The following is a 19,744-nucleotide window of genomic DNA, read 5'->3' as shown; positions in this document are numbered from 1 at the left end:
TTATTTACTTAAAGTTGTTCATCTAACAAAATTAGTACATTTTTAATACTATTTATCTGTTTATTGTATATTGATAAATATGTTTGCATATGGAAGGATCATGGCAATATTTTTGTATTGTCCACTTGATGAGGTGATTAGCGCAATGTCATGTTATACAATAGGAACAATAGCCGAATGGTTACAGAAGTTGAATTCTTTCAATCATTGACTGGTGTATTATAAAATCAATGGAATCTACATAACTATATAATCATTCGGGAATCTGTAATATAACCACTGATAAGGTGCGATTAAAAGGTTCTAAAAGTAGTAAAGTACAAGGATAGTTAGAACTTATACAGTTGTTTGTAGGAGAATTAAATTAATAATAAACGGTAAAGACTAATTAAGGAGCACTATACGCAAAATACTGGAATTCCATCAGTTCAACTGATAATAAATATCTGCATTATATTTTTTCTTTTTCTCCTGTTTTTGCCCATTTATTTTTCTTGCTTTCCTCCAAAGATCCCCTTCACCACCTCCAAAGATCCAAATTTTTTCTTGTTTTCTTGTTTCTACATTTTTGTAAAATTAAAAATTTAAATTTAAATTTAAATTTATAACGACTGGTAATGTAGACTAACCTATTTCTTCTTCTTCCTTATAAGTGCCTCCCTCATATGTATGAGTATTGTCGCACTGCGTACAGACAAGCTGTACTTATTTTTACTCTGGAACCTGGAGTAGATGAGTGTATTTTGAAGTACAGTCAACATGACCGGGATGATCCCCTGCTCTTTTCGAATAGCCTGTGACGTTCTTTAACGTGCACACTACATCAATGTGAGAAAATATGCATGTACACGGGACCGACAGCTTAAAGTGCCCTCCGAAGCACTAAGCAAGTAGAGTGAAGTGTCTTGCTCAAGGACACAAAGAGCCGGACCTGGGATTCAACCCTTGACCCTTGGGTTCACAGTCCTATGCCTTAACCGCTAGGCCACGCTCTCCTCTGCATTTTCAGCCACTGTTCCACTCCCCAGAGCCATGGAAATAGTAGATGCCCCCGCTTGGCACTTTTGTCGTCTTAAGCCACTTGAGAGAATTGATGGGAATATTCTAAGGATAATCATGGGGATTAAGCCCTTATATCAGTTATCTCCATGCGCGTGTATCGACTTTAATTTGTTCCCCATTGTCATACTTGGATGCACACTGACCACAGAATGTGTTCTTTTTATTTGAATTAGTTGTTTTGTTTTGAAGGACCATTGACTATGACAGAATATCCAATTTAACAATTTTGAAGTCGGCTTTTCAAAAATTGTCCAATATTTAATGGATTTCGCGGGTGAGATTTTTAAAGCAGCCAAAATGTCGTGAAATCGCGGGAGCACTTTGTATACTTTCTTGCTGATCAAAATCAAAAATAGCATAGGCCTACCATTCCTTTCTATACAATTTTTTTATAACCATGAGTTTTAAGTTCAGTCAACTTTCAATCAATCAACCCAGAACACCCTCCCGGGTCCGTGAATAACGACTGGTAATGTAGTCTTTAAAAGCTATTTTCATCGCCTCCGTGCCCACCCCTCCGTGCCAATGTATAATGTCATGTAGTTAGTGATATTTTTAATTAACCCCAAAACAATGTCTTTCGTAGGCCTACATCATGCATTTTTGTAACTTAGTTGATTTTCAAAAAAAAAAAAAAATAAATAACAACTGGTAATGTAGACTAACCTATTTTCAGCCACTGCCCCACTCCCCAGAGCCATGGAACGACATGTTGTTATGTTATTTTTAATAAACCCAAGTGAACCTACATGAAAAGAGAAACTTGGCCCCCGCTATAGCACTTTTGTCGCCTTAAGCCATTTGTGAGAATTGATATGGGAATATTCTAAGGATAATCATGGGGATTAAGCCCTTATATCAGTTATCTCCCCTGCGCTGTATCGACTTTAATTTGTTTCCCATTGTCATACTTGGATGCACACTGACCACAGAATGTGTTCTTTTTATTTGAATTAGTTGTTTGGAGGTTTTGTTTTGAAGGACCATTGACTATGACAGAATATCCAATTTAACAATTATGAAGTCGGCTTTTCAAAAATCGCGGGTGAGATTTTCAAAGTAGCCAAAATGTCGCGAAATCGCGGGAGCACTTTGTTTGTCGCGAGACGAAAGTCAAAAGTCGCCCAAGTTGGGCAATTAAAACTGGCAATATATATGTATAGATTCCACTGAATGAAAGAGTTCAACTTCCTGTAACCATTCGGCTGACGGCTATTGTTCCTATTGTATAACATGACATTGGACTAAATCTAATCACCTCATCAAGTGGACAATACAAAAATATTGCCATGAACCTTCTTGGGCTATATATGCAGACATATTTGATGCTATTATCTTTTATCACTATCTTATTAATAATATAACATACTATCCACATGACATAACATTAACAGATACATGGTTCCCATAAAAATGTAGGCCTACTAATTTTGTTAGATGAACAACTAAGTAAATAATAATAAATAAATAAACAAACAAAATAAATAATAAATACAAATTATAATAATTATAAATAAATAAACAGCCTATAGATACATAAACAATACACAATAAATACATAAATAACAGGAAGAAAGAGAAGAAATACACTTTAGCTAAGTTAAATAGTCCAGGCTAATATCAACAACAACAAAAAACAAAGTATAATAATATAAATAATAATAATAAAAATATTAATAATAATATAATGATGACGATAGGCCTACCCGGTAAAATAACAAAATAATAATACTTTTAATATTACTAGGCGTAATACTGAATTAGAATCATCCGTGTAGGGGGCCTACACGCACTGTTCAATAGGTAAATTCATTGCACTATTGCCATTCAACATCGATCGATTTTTATACGTGTGATCAGCTGGTGCTAGCTCATACACAACATGGTGCATACATTGGATAAATAAGACTAATTATAAATAAAGATTAATTTCCTTATATTATTTCCTTCTAAAGATCCTAAACAATTATTATATTCATATGCAATCTTTTTACTGTCACGCTCAAATAACGCTACAATAGCGTTTTAACATGAGGGGATGAAATGTCCAGGGATGAAATGTCCAGGGGATGAAAATGCGAGGGGATGAAATGTCCAGTTACCCTTCTAACAACATTAGAAGTAACAAAACCCAATTTGTTTGGTCTACATACTTTATCCAATTTTGTAAGGTCAAAGGTCACATACAAGGTCAAAGGTCGACTGAGGTCACCAAATCTTTTAAAAATTAATTTTTAACTGTGCATCATATATCCGGAATTCAGCTTGATCAGTTATGTAATTAAAAGGAAATATGACGACTTTAAGATGACCGCTTTCCATGTAATGTATAGCAAAGTAGCCCTTTCAATGAGTGATAACTCGTAAAGGAAGCATCTTTCTGTATTGATTTATTACTTTGATGGAATGGTTCTTTGGTATTGCCAAATTTGATTGCAAATTTGTAAAGTGGGCCCCTGGACCCGGGACGTTATGTGCTCGGTCGCACAAGTGCTCCCTCTCAATTATGTGTTCTACTTTTGGAGTTTCTGGAGTTGGCAGGTATGCAAAAGGTACATATTTAAAAAATACGGTTTTAGGGTGCAAAATACGGATTTTTGTTCTTCTGAGTACGGAAATCTGGATTTCAAAGTTGGCATGTCTGTATTGATCTCTTCCAAGGTAGGTAAAGCTTGCACCATTGCATTGCGAAACTGCGGGCCGACAGACCACCACCGTCCCCATCCTAGAATCAGTAGGCCTACTCGATAAATTTCGCCAACAAAAGTGCTGATATAGTGGTATAAATTATAGGTTTTTTATATGAACATAATTTAGTGAATTTTTTGTTTGTTTTTATTTTGTTTTTAAAGTTTCATTCTGAACTTGAAAAGATGAAATTTATCTGTAAGAAGTAGTTACCCGTAAGAAGCCCTGTAATGATGACGCAATCTGGTAGATACGATAGAAAACGAGGCCCTAAATATTTTGCTAGTAGGCTAGACTTAGCCCGTACTTATTGTTTTATGTTTAAAAATTTGTTTTATTTCATTCATTCATTCATTCATTCATTTCATTGTTATTATTTGATTTACCAAGTTGGTGTAGTTGGACAAGAATATAGGCCTATTATATTAGCTTATAATTATGCAGTCCCAGCCTTGGTTGGGGCCTCTCGGTCGTTCAGTCTCGTCTTAATTTTGAAGACCATAAAAATAGGCAAGCAGTTACTACCGGTAGGCCTATTAGATACCTAAGGCCCTGAATAATGTTTCAAAGTGTTATTAAAACACGGATTTAAGATTCATTTTCAAACGTTCTCTCTCCTGATTGATTATGATTGCGATAAAAGCTTTTGGTTTTACAACACTTTTTTTTTTTGTTTTGGCCGAATGCCTTTTTATTTGCAATGTTTGCCTGGTTTTCAACTTTCATGTTTATAATGTTTTCTGCATACTTTAAAAGGTAAACTGCTTTAAAGCATAAATTTTTTCGTGAATGTTTTCATGCAGTGTTTTAAAACGCTCTTTACAGCATGATGCCTATACGGTAGGCCTACTGCATGAACCACAATCTAATTCAAAGCCACAAGTGTTCCGTTTTCTACTTTTGAAATTCGGTTTTGTTAGGCTATGTCAATTTCCGTGTTTTTTTTTTTTTTTTGACCTCTCCATGTTTTGCCCGTTTAACATATTATATAGGCCTACTTTTTGTCTGTTTTACAAGAAGTTTATTCAAGACATATTACAACTTTTACCCCAATTTTTACACGTTTATTTGATTGAAAACAACAACAGACACACTTTTTTAAATATTTTTGTTGTTGTATTTTATTCACTTTTTATGCGGTACAAAATATTTTACAACTTTATTGTAGCTTTAGGCCTATAATAGGCCTATGACCTTTGTACGTGTTTGATATTCCGTAAAAGTTAAAAATTAAATATGATAACTACAAACAATTACAATAACAAAAACGGAATATTGAGTAATGCGACACATCAGAATCTTTTCAAATTTTACTTGGGATTCCTGTGGTGTAGGCCTAGCTATAACGGGCGTTAAAATCTCGTTAAAATGGCGCGGACGGGCCGTTGTGGTGCCTCTCAAGCACTAACTAAAAGAAAAAGCACCGAGTAGTAAACAACATCATGTTTGCGGTTCAGAAAAGGACAATGAACATAAAATGCAATTTTGTCAACACCAAAAAAAAAATAATAATAATAACCAAAAACGATAAATTAAAAACATTGCATTTTTAAACATAAATTAAGAAAATTAGGACAAAACAGAAATCACAATATTATAATATGTCTCAATTTATTCTTCATTTCATAAAACTTCCTGATTATCTGCTAAAATAATTGCTTGTCAGTTATTCTATGCTACTTTTAATGTTCTGATGTCCGCAAATTTTAATACAGAGCATGATCTTTTTTGTACGGAACAGGACAAAATTGTGCTTAAATAATCATGGTTTCGTTCATGCAACACTACCATGCACTGTGCAACTTATTCGCAGAACCTGTCTGTCTGTCCGCGCCCCTGTCGCTCCTCAAACGCTGACGCTGACGCCTTGTGCGCCTTGCCGAAAGCTCTGCTGCACCATGGAAACAAGACTGCAGTAAATAAAATGATTACACCATGTGGATAAATATCTGCCGAATGTGCACGGATAATTTAGTAAAATTGTATATTTTACCTTCTAAATCACCAAAAAATGCCAATCTGCTGCAGTTGGACGCCCTTCTCATTTTCTAACTTGACCAAACGTCACAAGTCACGGATTATATATTTATGGAATAATCTTCAAAATGGACCTAAAATCCGCTGTATTTTTCTAAATCGCGATTTTCGGCAAGTTCACTTTTGACCACTTTTAACCATTTTTGGTCCGCCATAGCGTCTAAATGAAGCATCACTGAGGTAAGTTTTTAAGTCAAACGTTTAGATATGGCCAATATCTAGATAGTGTTTTTTCATTTTTTTAAATTAGGGCCTAGAACTTTTTTTATCACCCACGATTCAAAATTTTGAACACGGGTCATACGTTTTTACTGATTTTTTGCCTATATTTTAAAAACTAAGCAAAATTTCGTAAAAATAAAAAAACACTTTCTAGATTTATTTGTCTAAATTAATAAAGTTCATGTTTTACAGTTTTTGATTTTCAAATAATTTTTTTATGGCGGACCAAAATTGTTGGTCAAAAAAGCTGTTTTTGGGATTTTCTCGAAAATTGTACTTTTTGACCCAAAACTGACATTTTAAATGGATTGATGAGCTCATTTCCGTTCAAAAAATGTATACTTTTATATACTTTACATAAATAGTTTTCGAGTTATGAGGTGAATAATAATGGATAATTAGTGATCCTGTGTGCCTCCTTAAAGATAATATGTATTGTATACCAAAGGTAAAGGCCATCAATCATACTTGCAGTCGTAGCATGTAGCCATCACATAGGCCTATTTGATCACTTGAATTGATTGTTCAGTAAAAATGATTTTTGTACCATGTATATATTTTTTCAGGAGAAGACAAAGATGTTCAACGGTTGCTCACAGAAATAGAAGAATGTTTACATACATTGCAGTATCTACCACCAGACTTACAAACAGAAATAGGGCTTGCATTACAACCACTGCGAAGTGAAAACAGTCAGCTGAGACGGAGATTACGCATTGCCAATCAGCAAATAAGAAGATGGGAAAAGGGAGAAGATAAGGAAAATATGGAACCACCAGTGGATGTAGAAGGTAGGAACAGAGAAAATAATTATTCTGCTTTGCTTTGGGGTAAGGGGGATGTATTATCCACATGAAGTACCAGGAAATCATACTTTCTATATACAGTAGGTTTTTTGTCAACAAATGACTTATTCACCAATGTCTTTTTTGGCTAAATTTGATAAGAGATGTCAATAAATAAATAAATAAATAAATTTCGTTGTTTTATATAGCGCCTTTTCCGGATCTTAGAGGGATCAAAGCGCTGTAATTTCGCTGCCATGGTGGATCAATCACAATCAGATCGCATCAACTAGGCTAGTTGCAGCCGAATTTGGCGCAAACCTATCCACACTTAGATTGTAACATCCACCAATTATCTATGCAGCTCCCCAAATTCCATTGGGTGAAGGAAGTTTTTGATAGCCAAACAACTAATCACCGATTTTTTGAAAGCAGGAGGAAACCGGAGATCCCGGAGAAAACCTGCGAGAACGAGCATGGAATCGGGATAAACCAAGTGCACATGAGTCCTTGGGCGCGCCGGGCTTGAACCCGGGACCTCAGTGGTGCAAAGCGAGGAATTACCGCTGCGCTAACTCGCCTCCCAAGTCAAGTATAAATATCTGCACAAATTAATAATTCGGATGGAATTTGGAATAATGGTTACTGTACTTGCTTTTAGTGCATGAGGTCCGGGGTTCAATTCCCGGCAGTGGAGATTTGCTGGGATATTGACTTGGAGGGAAAAAAATATGTCTGAAATTAATTGGCAACCTCTGTAGATTAAATTCAGACTTCCGCTCTCTCCATGGTTCATTTAGAATTGGGTAAGTGAATCATGAAAGTACTCTGTCCTTTGGATTGGACGTTAATCCGTTGGTCCTGTGTACAGAGAGCCATACTTATACATGTATCTCGCAGCCAGTTTTGAAAAAGAGTAGGGTGTTAACCCCTGACTGTTCAGTTCCCAACCTATCCCGGTGTTCAAATGGACCCGAATGGAAATAAGCTTCAATAGAGGATTTCTTGGGTTATCCAGAGTTGTCAAAACCGGAACAAATCATATCCTTCTAAACTTTGCAGAGCTTTAAGTGGGAGGTTAGTAGCTATCTTGGCACTAACCCGTCAGCATTAGTTAGTGTCTAGTTCTTACCTTTGACATAAAAAAATATTGCCACAGCTTAAAAATAACATGATTATGCAATATACTATTGATATAATTATGTGAGTATCTCCTTTAATTCCAAAAAGGTGCAAAACAAACCATTTTCATATAAAGGAGAACCTAAAGCTGTGTGTATTTTGTTCCCCTTGAAATCTGACACAGGTATTTCCATGTTTTCTGTGTCATTTTTTAATCTTGTATCATTTTTTGTTCAACAGTTCTGACTTTGCAGTCTTTAAATGCCAAGCTGCAGAGAGACCTGAGAGGTGAAGAAAGCAAAGTGAACAGATTGGCTGAAAGCAGTGCTGAGTATAAAACTACCATAGATAACATGAAACAGAAACATAAGGATATGATGAATCTCTTACAGCAAAAGGTGAGACTGGATAAGGTGCTTTTTATTTTATCAGAGATTCCACTTTTGCTGGAATTTAGGGTTTTTTTTTTGTTCTTTTTGCAGTAAAACCAAAACCGGTTGCAGGTGAGTTTTGCTATGATGGATGATTAGAAAATTAACAATAAATTACTCCCCCACCCCCACCACCACCACTCCCCACCTGACTACTGCCACCACATTTACCTCACCACCTGGGCCTCACCACCCTCAACAACCTACCTGAAATAAATTTCTATCAAAATAAGCACTTCAATAAAATAGTCTTAATAATGTAATATTGGCAAATTGTGCCATTATGTCACTGACTGTTAGGCCATCATGATTTAAAAGTTTGTCTCAAAGCTCACCAGTTTGAAAACCTTATGTGGAATTTTTTTTCACTTTATTTTTTCACTTCATTATGTTTTTTCCAAACAAGTCATTCAATTTACATTAAAATCTGTCTTATTAGTGGCAGGTATGATTTTAATACACAAATAATGCAGCTTTTGCTTTTTCTTTGATTTATTTCAAATTTTAAGATGATGGGTGCCAGGATGCTTTTATTTTGATGATATTAAAAATAATAAAAGAATGAAAAAAAAAGACTAATGCACAATCCAGCAGCGTTTTTAGATACACATGTGGCAGCTTTGAGACAAACTATTTATAATTCATGGTGGCCTTACGTGATCAGCTCAATTAAAGTCAATATTGTCATTACAAATGGGTTACTATTAATATGTCTCTATTAAGGGATCTAAAATGAGCGTTTATTGCGTTTCGACAGTATTTTTTGTGGGACATGAGAGCACCTCAGACCTATCGAATTGCATTCTGAATACGAAGCATGTCTTTCTGATATCAAATAATTTACATTTTTGAAAATCACAATATAATACAAATTTTATGACAAATTATAAAAATTTGATATTTTTCAAATTTTTGATATATAACAGTCCTCGGTAAATTATATAAATCTAATGATATATTCTTAAAGTGTATGTAGCAGGGAGGAAAAGCGGCGGTCAATTGAAAATTTTGACCTTTCATATTGAAGATATGGATTTTTTCCCAAAAGACCTAATTTTGTTGGTGTTTTGGGAAAAAAAATCCATATCTTCAATACTGAAAGGTCAAAATTTTCAATTGATCGTCGGCTTTTCATCCCACCTACATACACTTTAAGTATAAATCATCAGATTTATAAAGTTTACTTCAAGTACTGTTAAATATCAAAAATATCAATTTTAATGATTTGCCATAAAATGTGTATTAAATTGCTAATTTCAAAAATCAAAATTATTTGATATCAGAATGACATTCTTCGTATTCAGAATGCAATTCGATATTTCTGATGTGCTCTAATGTCCCACAATAAATACTGTCCAAACGTTCATACCCCAGCCCTTAATTATATCCGTCATTACCAGCATATTTAACTATGACAGCACATGTTGATACTGACATAATTACAATTATAGTGTTTAATAACTGAAACGCATAATAAATAGAGTTGGGTTATAACAGCTGTTACCACTTATTCATTAATGTGTGTAATATGTATTCTACTTGGCCAATGAATTTGGCTGTTCCAGTTGCTATCTATACACCCTTTATGGAAGATGTGACCTTAATCTCCTACACAGGGGTTACCATTACAGGCCTTGTCTTTTGAAAATTGCTGGCGAGTGACAAATCACTCTCCTCAAAACTTGTCAGGTGAGCTGTAGGCGAGTGATTTTAATCACTTGTATTATTATTACACCAAATGTAGGCGAGTGATAAAAAGCTCTCCTCAACTTCATTTTAGGCGAGTGATCACTCTCACTCGCCTCAAAAGACAAGGCCTGCCATTACCTGAGGTTTATAGATTTCAACTGTAATAGCCCATTTCATCATTTAACAGCATGAGGTTGAATCCATATGATATAGCCATATGGTTACTATCAATTTATAATAAGAGTATTGTATGTTTGCAATGGGTACAATTCTTGTTTACCCTGCGCACCCTGTGTTACAGGTACAATTCTGGTTTACCCTGCACCCGGTATTTTAGGGTTAGGGGCAAGGAAGATGTATATTTTTCAGAATTTTAGGAAGATGTATATTTTTCAGATATTCCCATGATGATGCTGTAAATTTTTCCCAGAATCTGATGACCTCAAAGTAACCACATCCATTTTCTTTTGAAATAAACATGGCATATTTGCGAATCTTCTGTTCAACTTCCTTGAAAAGGAAGTTTATGGTTATAAAGGCTTCTCACATTTGGGTTTTGTTTCTCAGTTTTCCACTTCCTGTTGAGGCTGCTGTGTGAAAAATCATTCCCCAGGACCTTCCTATACACTGCCATATCAAATGTTCTAAACTGACAACTGACAAAGAAATATTTTTATAATGATAATAATACTCTGAAAGAAGAGAGAGTAATAGAGGAGAATTTGTATTCTTTTTTTTTTTAATGAAAGCAAAACTTTGGTTTCATTTCATTTCATTTCATTTCATTTTATTCGCCAGAAAAACATTATAAAATACATATATTGCACATTTATAATCACTACATCAAAAACAATTAGATATTTAAAAACGATAAGTCCCTTGAATAAGTTCACCAGGACTGTTAGATAACATACCAATGGTAAACTGTTTCACGAGTCCAACAATTCACTCCCTGGTTCATATAATCTGCAATCGTCAAGTTCAACATGTATTCAAAATGTCATTTTACCCAGATTCTTTTATTGGTTAACCTAGCAAAGCCTGTCAGTGAATATTTGAGGTAGTTGTATATTTTTCACAGAATCTGCTCTCCTCAAAAAAGGTGGGTTTGAACAAATTCCCAGAATCAGATAACCTCAAAGTTACCACATCTGTATTCTTTTTTAATAAACATGGCATATTTGTGAATCTTCTATTCAACTTCCTTGAAAAGGAAGTTTATGATTTTAAGTGTTCTGTTCCGTTAATCAGTTTTCAGGTTTATATTATAATATGTATGTTATTCAGGTTCATAATATTGTTGTGATCTTGCGTATGACCCCTACCATTGTTTTACTTAAAGACTTATATTATGACCACACAGCGGCGGCGCCACAAGGGGGGCGCCCCCCCCCCCTATTATTTGCAAAAAAGGAGGTAAAAGGGAGGAAAAAGAGAAGAGGGAGGAGAGAGAAAAGGGAAGGGAGAGAAAGAGAGGAGGGAAAGAAGAAGAAAAGGAGCCATTGCCATGGTTAGGCGAAGGGAAGCCCCACCCCTTCGGACATCTTGCCCCTGTGGAATGCTGACCGACTCGGTTTTAAAGTTGTTGGTTTTTGTATTTTGGGCGATTTTCCGCACATTTTCCCCATGAAAGTCACCTGGCCTCTCCTGCCTTTTCTCCCAACTTCTTTGGAAAAATCCTGGCTGTCACTGTCCTGGCGCTGCAACATAGGCAAGTCTGTGTCATGCCAGCAATTTAATCATTATAAAGTTTACTTTCAGTCTGATATCTACGGAGCCCCCGAAGTGACATGAAAGAAAATAAAAAAAACTATCTCGGGGTCCGACTTAGTAACTCAGAGCCCCGACTTAGTAACTCAACAAAGGTGAAATTGGACTGGGAAAGCATGGGAAAAAAGTAAGACTCCAAAATTGAACGTATAGGCCTAATTGAGTAGGTCCATGCCTAAAACCTGCGGTCCGCAAGTCGGGCCCGTTAATGAAACCCATAAAAATATGCGGTTGGCAAATAAATAAATAAGGGTGAAAATGGTGCATCAAATGGCTTCATTTGTACTTCCATTTTGAAAATTTTTCCAAATTCTGAGCAGGGCACATCCCCCCTGAGACACCCCCTGCTCGCGCAAGGGCGAGGGGCGGCGCTGTCGCGCCGTATGAATATTCTTCAACATTTTGCAATTGCATCGCCCCCCCTATCAAAATACCCTGGCGCTGCCCCTCTAATCTCTCCTGAGCAAGTTATTTACATACCCTTAAGTACCCTGAGCTATAAATTGTAGTTGCTCATGTTAGGACTGAACAGGTCATTTACATATTACTATAATAAGACTGAGATTTGTAAAGTAAGATTGATTCTTGATTTGTGCTTAAAGAGAGTAACTTCTATACCTTGCTAATAAAATAACTGACTGATTGATACAAGTAAAAATACCTGTCCAGCTGAATTATTTCAAGTTAACATTGCCATTCCGAAGAACGCAACAATATTCTGTATTTGTCTTTGTGGTTATTATATGTTCCAACTTCAGTGACAGCTCATGGATATTGTCCTTGGTATGATTAGGCCAATGGTCACTGGAGTGGTATGAAAACTTGAACCAAGGTCCACAGCCCTTTCATATTGATATTTCGAAGTATAATGCGAATACCTATTTCAATGCATCCAAAGGTCCAGGGAAATTAACATGGTGTTACTAGAATTGGAATAGATAATATCAAATTTTGGAATGATGTGAAAAAGTGGATCGGGGACATGGTTAACGCAAATGGTGTAGGTCGAAATTATATTATATTGGATTTGATTCTAGTTTTATCCAGATTTCATATAAAATGAAAGAAAATAACAAGAAGGAATTGGAAAAACATTTTAAAATAGAAAAATGCATTTATAGTAGGAAATGATAAAGTGTTTGCATCAGACCTCAGTCATATCACATTGCCATTTACAATCCAAATTAAAGTGGTGTGCAAATTGGTGGCAAGTAAGAAAAGTATTTTGAGGTCTGTTTTGCAGGATCCAATTGTTTTCTTATTTAATTTAATTTTCTGTTTACTTCTTTTGTACACTGAAGGATGCCCATCAGCTTGAGAGTCGTCAAGAGTGGATGGAAGAGAAGAGCGCCCTCAACAACCGACTTGATGAGATGAAGTCACGACTGACAGACTTCCAGCTCAGGGTGGATGCAACTGAAAATGAGAACAGAATATTGCGTCTGAATTTACAGCAGAGAGATGCTGAGATGACACGACTTAATCAAGATGCCGACTCCAAGTAAGTTGGGAGTTTATATCAGATCATATAAAAATTGCTATGTGATGCAAAAGGGTCTATCAGATCATATTGTGGACATGTCCTTTAAAATTCTCAAAAATTTTACCCTTGAATAGCCAGTAAAGGGGTCATAAATTTTCTTTCCCTGATCTTATTTTCACATACCACTGTTAGCAGGAGAGCTCCAAGGGGGGGGGCAAATATTTTCATGGCCTCCCCAGTTTTCCCCCACCCTTTTACTTTTGATGCCTTTTCAGCCTTAAAAGCCCAAAATTAAGAAATTGTAACTTTTTGCAGCACAAAATTGGTTGATTTGACCCCCCTCCCCTGAATTTGGGGTTTACTCTTGTGATATGTGTCCAAATTTGAAAAATAACACAACATTATGTGACACATATCTTGCTTTTGTTAAGTTAATAATTATATTTATATATCAAGTATTACAGATTGTTTTTACAAAACCAAAATATTTGTGGTTGAATGATGGTAAAAACTCACCAACCGACGTTTCATCCGTCTTGTTCAGTCGGATTTCTTCAGAGTTGTGACGCTCTGCTACTGTGCGAACTAGTGTTGCCAGATCTTGAGAGCGTCACAACTCTGAAGAAATCCGACTGAACAAGACGGATGAAACGTCAGTTGGTGAGTTTTTACCATCATTCCACCACAAATATTTTGGTTTTGTAAAAACAATCTGTAATATTTGAACAATAACAAACCTGATGAATCTCTACAGTATATATCAAGTAGTTATCAAAATTCTTGAACAATCATCTTATTTAAGTCCATTCTTTTTTCTCTTTTATACAGGTATCTATATTCTAAATCGAACGTTTTCATGAATGAGAATGACCGCATTTCGGAATCTGATGAAGATGATGATGAAACACCCAAAGCATCACCTCAACACTCTCCAGCAAAGATTCAGAATGTTTTCTTCCCGCCAACCAGACATTTTGTTGACTTACCAAATCAACACACACAAACACTAGCCAGAACCACAAAATTTGAAACAATACCCGAAACCTCTGATAAGGATTACCCACCTCAAAGTTTTTCCAAAAGAGTAACATTTGCAGAGCACGTTTCACCAAACCGTACAAGGTTTAGTACAGAAATGACAGGTGGTTATCCTAGAAATGTTCGTCATGGTGATGGTGGTGGACAAACAATGTCGCATCATTCTGAACAATGGGTTACGAATGGAAAACAATCATTTGATATGGATGATGTTACAGAAAGCCACAAAAGATCTTATCCACTGCACTTTCTGCATTCAGAAGCTGCTGATAAAGATTTCTCGATGAGAAAGTTCTTGGAACGTTCAAGACCATTGAGCTCGGATGAGGATGTACCAGAGTCAGATCATTCCAATGGTGATTTTAACAAGCCAAAAGAAGCAAATGTGTATACCCTTCAACATGCGCACAATGCACCAGTACAGTTTGATGAAGGAAGAACTCAATTCCATAATCATGTTCCTCAAATTAGGCAACACAACTTTAATGATAGATTTGATAATAATGTATTCCTATCAAAAACATCTCCTCAAGATGCAATATTCCAGGGCTCAGTTTTGGATGGCTCCATGAGTGGTATTGACTGTACCTCGACACAGTCATCTGTGACATCTCAGTACGAAGCTCAATTTCAGTTAGGTCTTGCAAATCTGGATACTGAAATAGCTAAGCTACAGAATAGCTTGAAATCTATAAGTACTGAGAAACCGGTTCAGAATTATCGTAGGTGATACTTCAGAATAATAGGTTTAGTTAATAATGTACTTTTGCATGTTGCTATTTAAGTTTTTTGATTAATTAAGATGTAAGTAAGATTTATTGATCTTCATCTATCTTGCCCATGCTATGGCTTTCTCATGTTGTTAGCACCACAGTATTAAATTAATGTCATCTCTTTTCCTGAGGATAGGGGTCAAACCGTAGACTTACAAATCAGATCTCTGGTTGTTTTTCCTAAATTGTGTTCACCTGATGGATTATTCAGGTTTAAACTCTCCAAATAAAAATCCTTCTTTATTTTGCATTATACCCAAAGCCATTTGCAATTTATAGAAGGGACAGTGGTGGGTCATTGCCACCCTGCTCACTTGCACCACTGTATTGCCACCCATCAGAGTGCACACCAGTAAATAGGAATCTCCTATACCGGGAAGGAAAGATCTCAGTGTTTCAAACGAGGAAAAGTGCCATGTAACTTAAATTACTTAATGTAACATTAGAAAAGGCTTAAACCCAAGCTATTAGGCCCTGATTCATATTTAATCCTCATTTAGGCCATGAAAAATGAGCAGGATTTGGCTAAGCGTTCAAAATGTGTTACATTTCAGAAACACCAAGCTATTTGCGAGGTGACGTAAGCTGTATGGGCTATAGGGTGATCTAGTCTGCAATATTGTGTGAAAAAATGCTGCACTCCGTATTTTGTTTCATACACTGGGTGTCTTTATCTGACCTTCCTTGCAGAAAGTGTAAGTTTTGAGTTGCTCTGGAGTCAAGAAAATTATGTTTTCCGGGAACTGTCTGTACAGAAAGTCAGTGGGGACTATTTACTGGTGTGCAACTTACAAATCAGATCTCTGGTTGTTTTTCCTAAATTGTGTTCACCTGATGGATTATTCAGGTTTAAACTCTCCAAATAAAAATCCTTCTTTATTTTGCATTATACCCAAAGCCATTTGCAATTTATAGAAGGGACAGTGGTGGGTCATTGCCACCCTGCTCACTTGCACCACTGTATTGCCACCCATCAGAGTGCACACCAGTAAATAGGAATCTCCTATACCGGGAAGGAAAGATCTCAGTGTTTCAAACGAGGAAAAGTGCCATGTAACTTAAATTACTTAATGTAACATTAGAAAAGGCTTAAACCCAAGCTATTAGGCCCTGATTCATATTTAATCCTCATTTAGGCCATGAAAAATGAGCAGGATTTGGCTAAGCGTTCAAAATGTGTTACATTTCAGAAACACCAAGCTATTTGCGAGGTGACGTAAGCTGTATGGGCTATAGGGTGATCTAGTCTGCAATATTGTGTGAAAAAATGCTGCACTCCGTATTTTGTTTCATACACTGGGTGTCTTTATCTGACCTTCCTTGCAGAAAGTGTAAGTTTTGAGTTGCTCTGGAGTCAAGAAAATTATGTTTTCCGGGAACTGTCTGTACAGAAAGTCAGTGGGGACTATTTACTGGTGTGCAACTTACAAATCAGATCTCTGGTTGTTTTTCCTAAATTGTGTTCACCTGATGGATTATTCAGGTTTAAACTCTCCAAATAAAAATCCTTCTTTATTTTGCATTATACCCAAAGCCATTTGCAATTTATAGAAGGGACAGTGGTGGGTCATTGCCACCCTGCTCACTTGCACCACTGTATTGCCACCCATCAGAGTGCACACCAGTAAATAGGAATCTCCTATACCGGGAAGGAAAGATCTCAGTGTTTCAAACGAGGAAAAGTGCCATGTAACTTAATGTAACATTAGAAAAGGCTTAAACCCCAGCTATTAGGCCCTGATTCATATTTAATCCTCATTTAGGCCATGAAAAATGAGCAGGATTTGGCTAAGCGTTCAAAATGTGTTACATTTCAGAAACACCAAGCTATTTATGAGGTGGCGTAAGCTGTATGGGCTATAGGGTGATCTAGTCTGCAATATTGTGTGAAAAAATGCTGCACTCCGTATTTTGTTTTATACACTGGGTGTCTTTATCTGACCTTCCTTGCAGAAAGTGTAAGTTTTGAGTTGCTCTGGAGTCAAGAAAATTATGTTTTCCGGGAACTGTCTGTACAGAAAGTCAGTGGGGACTATTTACTGGTGTGCACCCATCACTAAACAGTCATCAGTGTCTATCAGTACTAGTGGTCTTGCAATTGGCCCTGCTGAAGTTAATATTTGTCATGGTTTAGAGAAGTAACAGAAAATTGCTGATCCCAATTTTGATCACATAACTGCTCTCAAAAATGACAATTTCTTAATCTTTACCTAGAAAGATCACTAACGGAGCCTATAATAAACTTGCAGTTGTTGAGAGCAGTTTTATGTGATAAAAATTGGGATCAGCAAATTTCTCTGTTACTTTTTTAAAGCATGACAACCAACTTGACTAGGGCTGTCTCCCGGAGGTTGTCTGCAAGCAAATATAATTCAATATATTTACAGCAAATATATAAGCAAATATAATTCAATATATTTACAGCAGAAGTAGGTGGACAAGACATACAGAGATCAGAATAAAAATAAATCGAGAAGCAAAAAACCAAAATAACAATGTTAGATAATAGATGTGTGATGCTGCAGTCGCATTATGTTGGTATATCGGACAGTGGCGAACATGAACTTTATGAATTTTGAAACACAGAAAATTATTGTTTTGAGCTATTGAGTGCTATTTTTTAAACAGAATTCAAGAATTTTGATGAAAAATGTAAAAAATGTGTAAAAAGTCCAAATCTGTCAGACATTTGTGACACACCTTCTTGAATGCACCTTCTTGGGCTCTTGCTGAAGGGAAAACGTCCTTATGTAGCCCTCGGACGTTTGGGATTGCCAGCCAGATAAGCAAACAATCTTTTCTTTTTTTTGAATAAAGAAGTTCTGAATTAATACATGCCATTTTCTTAAAGTTCTTCCAATGTATAGTAGTTAGAGGAGAGGTCTACCCTATATTTTTTTTCAAAATGTAGCTTTATAATCAGATCTATATTTTTTTTGCAACTTTAATTCAAGTTTGATACATGTAACTATTATGATGTCAGCTAATATCCAAGGTAGGCATTGGGTTCAAGACTAGTTTGTATCTGACATCAGAGCAAAGGCACAATGTGCACACGTAATTGGTTGCTGACCTGCACAGTACAACATTTTCTGTTTGGTTGACAAGACGTCATACGCAAACTAGCCTTTTTAATTCGGTCTCAGATTATAAGCTGTCATCAAGTGTTGGCTTGGAGTTCATTCCTATAGAAGCCAATTCGATCATGATAGTTCTTGGATTTCAAAAATACATTTCTTCTTGGTCTTATGCAAACATGTCATATACATATTTTGTGAAAATAACAGAATGGTAATAAATACAGCTCAACCATGAGTATACATATCAGAAGATTTTGTGGTTCTTGAAGTAAATCATCGATCAAATGTGTACCAACATTGATGATTGAGGCACACCAAGTCTCATGAATTGCATTGCATAAAACAATCACAATGGGGTGGGGTAGGGTGAGGTTAGGGGGTGGGGTTGGGTAGGGTGTCATGGGGAAGGTTGTGGTATGGGTAGGCTGCTAGGGTGTGGTAGAGGTACATGTAGTAGGTAGGGCTAGGGTAATGTAGGGGTGTGGTGGGAGGGTAGGGATAAGGTGAGGTTGGGGATTGGTGGGGTAAGGGTATGGGTGAGTCAGGTAGGAACAGGCAAGGAGTTGGGGTATGGATAGGGGTGGGGTAGGGTGTGGCAGAAGTAGTAGGTTGGGATGGGGTAATAATGTAAGGGTGTGGTTGGAGGGTAGGGGTGAGGTAATTTTGGGGATGAATGTGGGAAGTGGTAGTAGTGTGGAGGTAAGAGTTGGGGTCTGCCCACCTTACCCCACACATAACCTGCCCTATCCCTACCCTTATTCAACTTAAGCCCTTACCTCACCACAAGGGGATGGGTGAGGTGGGTAAGGGGTAGGGGTTAGGTTGAGATGGGAGGATTGGGTATAGGTAGGTGGTGGGATATTAGAATGTAGTGGGGTAGTGGGTAGGGCTGAGATAGGGACCTAGCGAACTCGGCAATTATTTTGAACATTACAAAAAAGACTTTTTTCTTTGCATATTTTTATTTTTAATACAAGGTTTCAAAACATTGAACAGTCATTGACAATGTAAAAGTTGTCAATCTGTAATAAAAATCAGAAAAAGAATAGGTTTTGGTCAAAATGTTTTAATCTTTATACAACTCGAAATTTAAACATTTTATGTAAACAGTTTGTGTTTGCAGGGGTGTGGATTAGGATGTGGGACTGTGGGTGGGGACTTAGGATGTGGGTAGGGGTGAGGTCAGCTATGGTAGGGGTGTGGTAAGGGTACATGTGGGTTGAGGTTAGAGGTGTTTCATTAGGGGTAGTGGGTAGGGTGGGGCTGTAAGTTATGTAGGGTAAGGTTAGATGTGGGTGGGGTGAGGTTAGTGGCGGGGTTGGGTTGGGCGTAGCCGTAGGGTGAAATAAATGGATAAAGGGTGAGATTATGGGTGGGTGGGGTAGGGTGTGGTGGATGGAAGGGTCCGTGTGGACTTGTGATACAGAGAGGTATGGGTTGGGGTAGGGTTGAGTTGGGTGTGGTGGAGGTAGTTGATAGGGCTTACCCTGGTCCAGCCTACTCCACCCTAACCTTGACCTACCCCTACCACGTCCCTATCCAATGTCACCTCTTGCCCCTCCAG

The 19,744-nt window shown here is 36.8% G+C and overlaps 1 protein-coding gene across 1 annotated transcript in view; it reads left to right on the top strand.

Moving 5' to 3' along the window:
- Positions 1-18,434, top strand: part of LOC140151709 (uncharacterized) — a 32,988-nt gene extending 14,554 nt beyond the window's left edge. The window contains exons 7-10 of the mRNA XM_072174046.1: positions 6,576-6,800; positions 8,157-8,314; positions 13,108-13,307; positions 14,118-18,434. Coding sequence (XP_072030147.1) covers positions 6,576-6,800; positions 8,157-8,314; positions 13,108-13,307; positions 14,118-15,057 — 1,523 coding nt within the window. The 3' untranslated portion in view covers positions 15,058-18,434. The remainder of the gene's footprint in view (positions 1-6,575; positions 6,801-8,156; positions 8,315-13,107; positions 13,308-14,117) is intronic.
- The last annotated feature ends 1,310 nt before the right edge of the window (positions 18,435-19,744 follow it).

This window comes from Amphiura filiformis, chromosome 5 (genome assembly GCF_039555335.1).
Source record: "Amphiura filiformis chromosome 5, Afil_fr2py, whole genome shotgun sequence".
In the NCBI taxonomy this organism is placed as follows: Eukaryota; Metazoa; Echinodermata; class Ophiuroidea; order Amphilepidida; family Amphiuridae; genus Amphiura; species Amphiura filiformis.
Note: the sequence above shows the minus strand (reverse complement) of the source record. Positions and strands in the feature narration are given on the sequence as shown.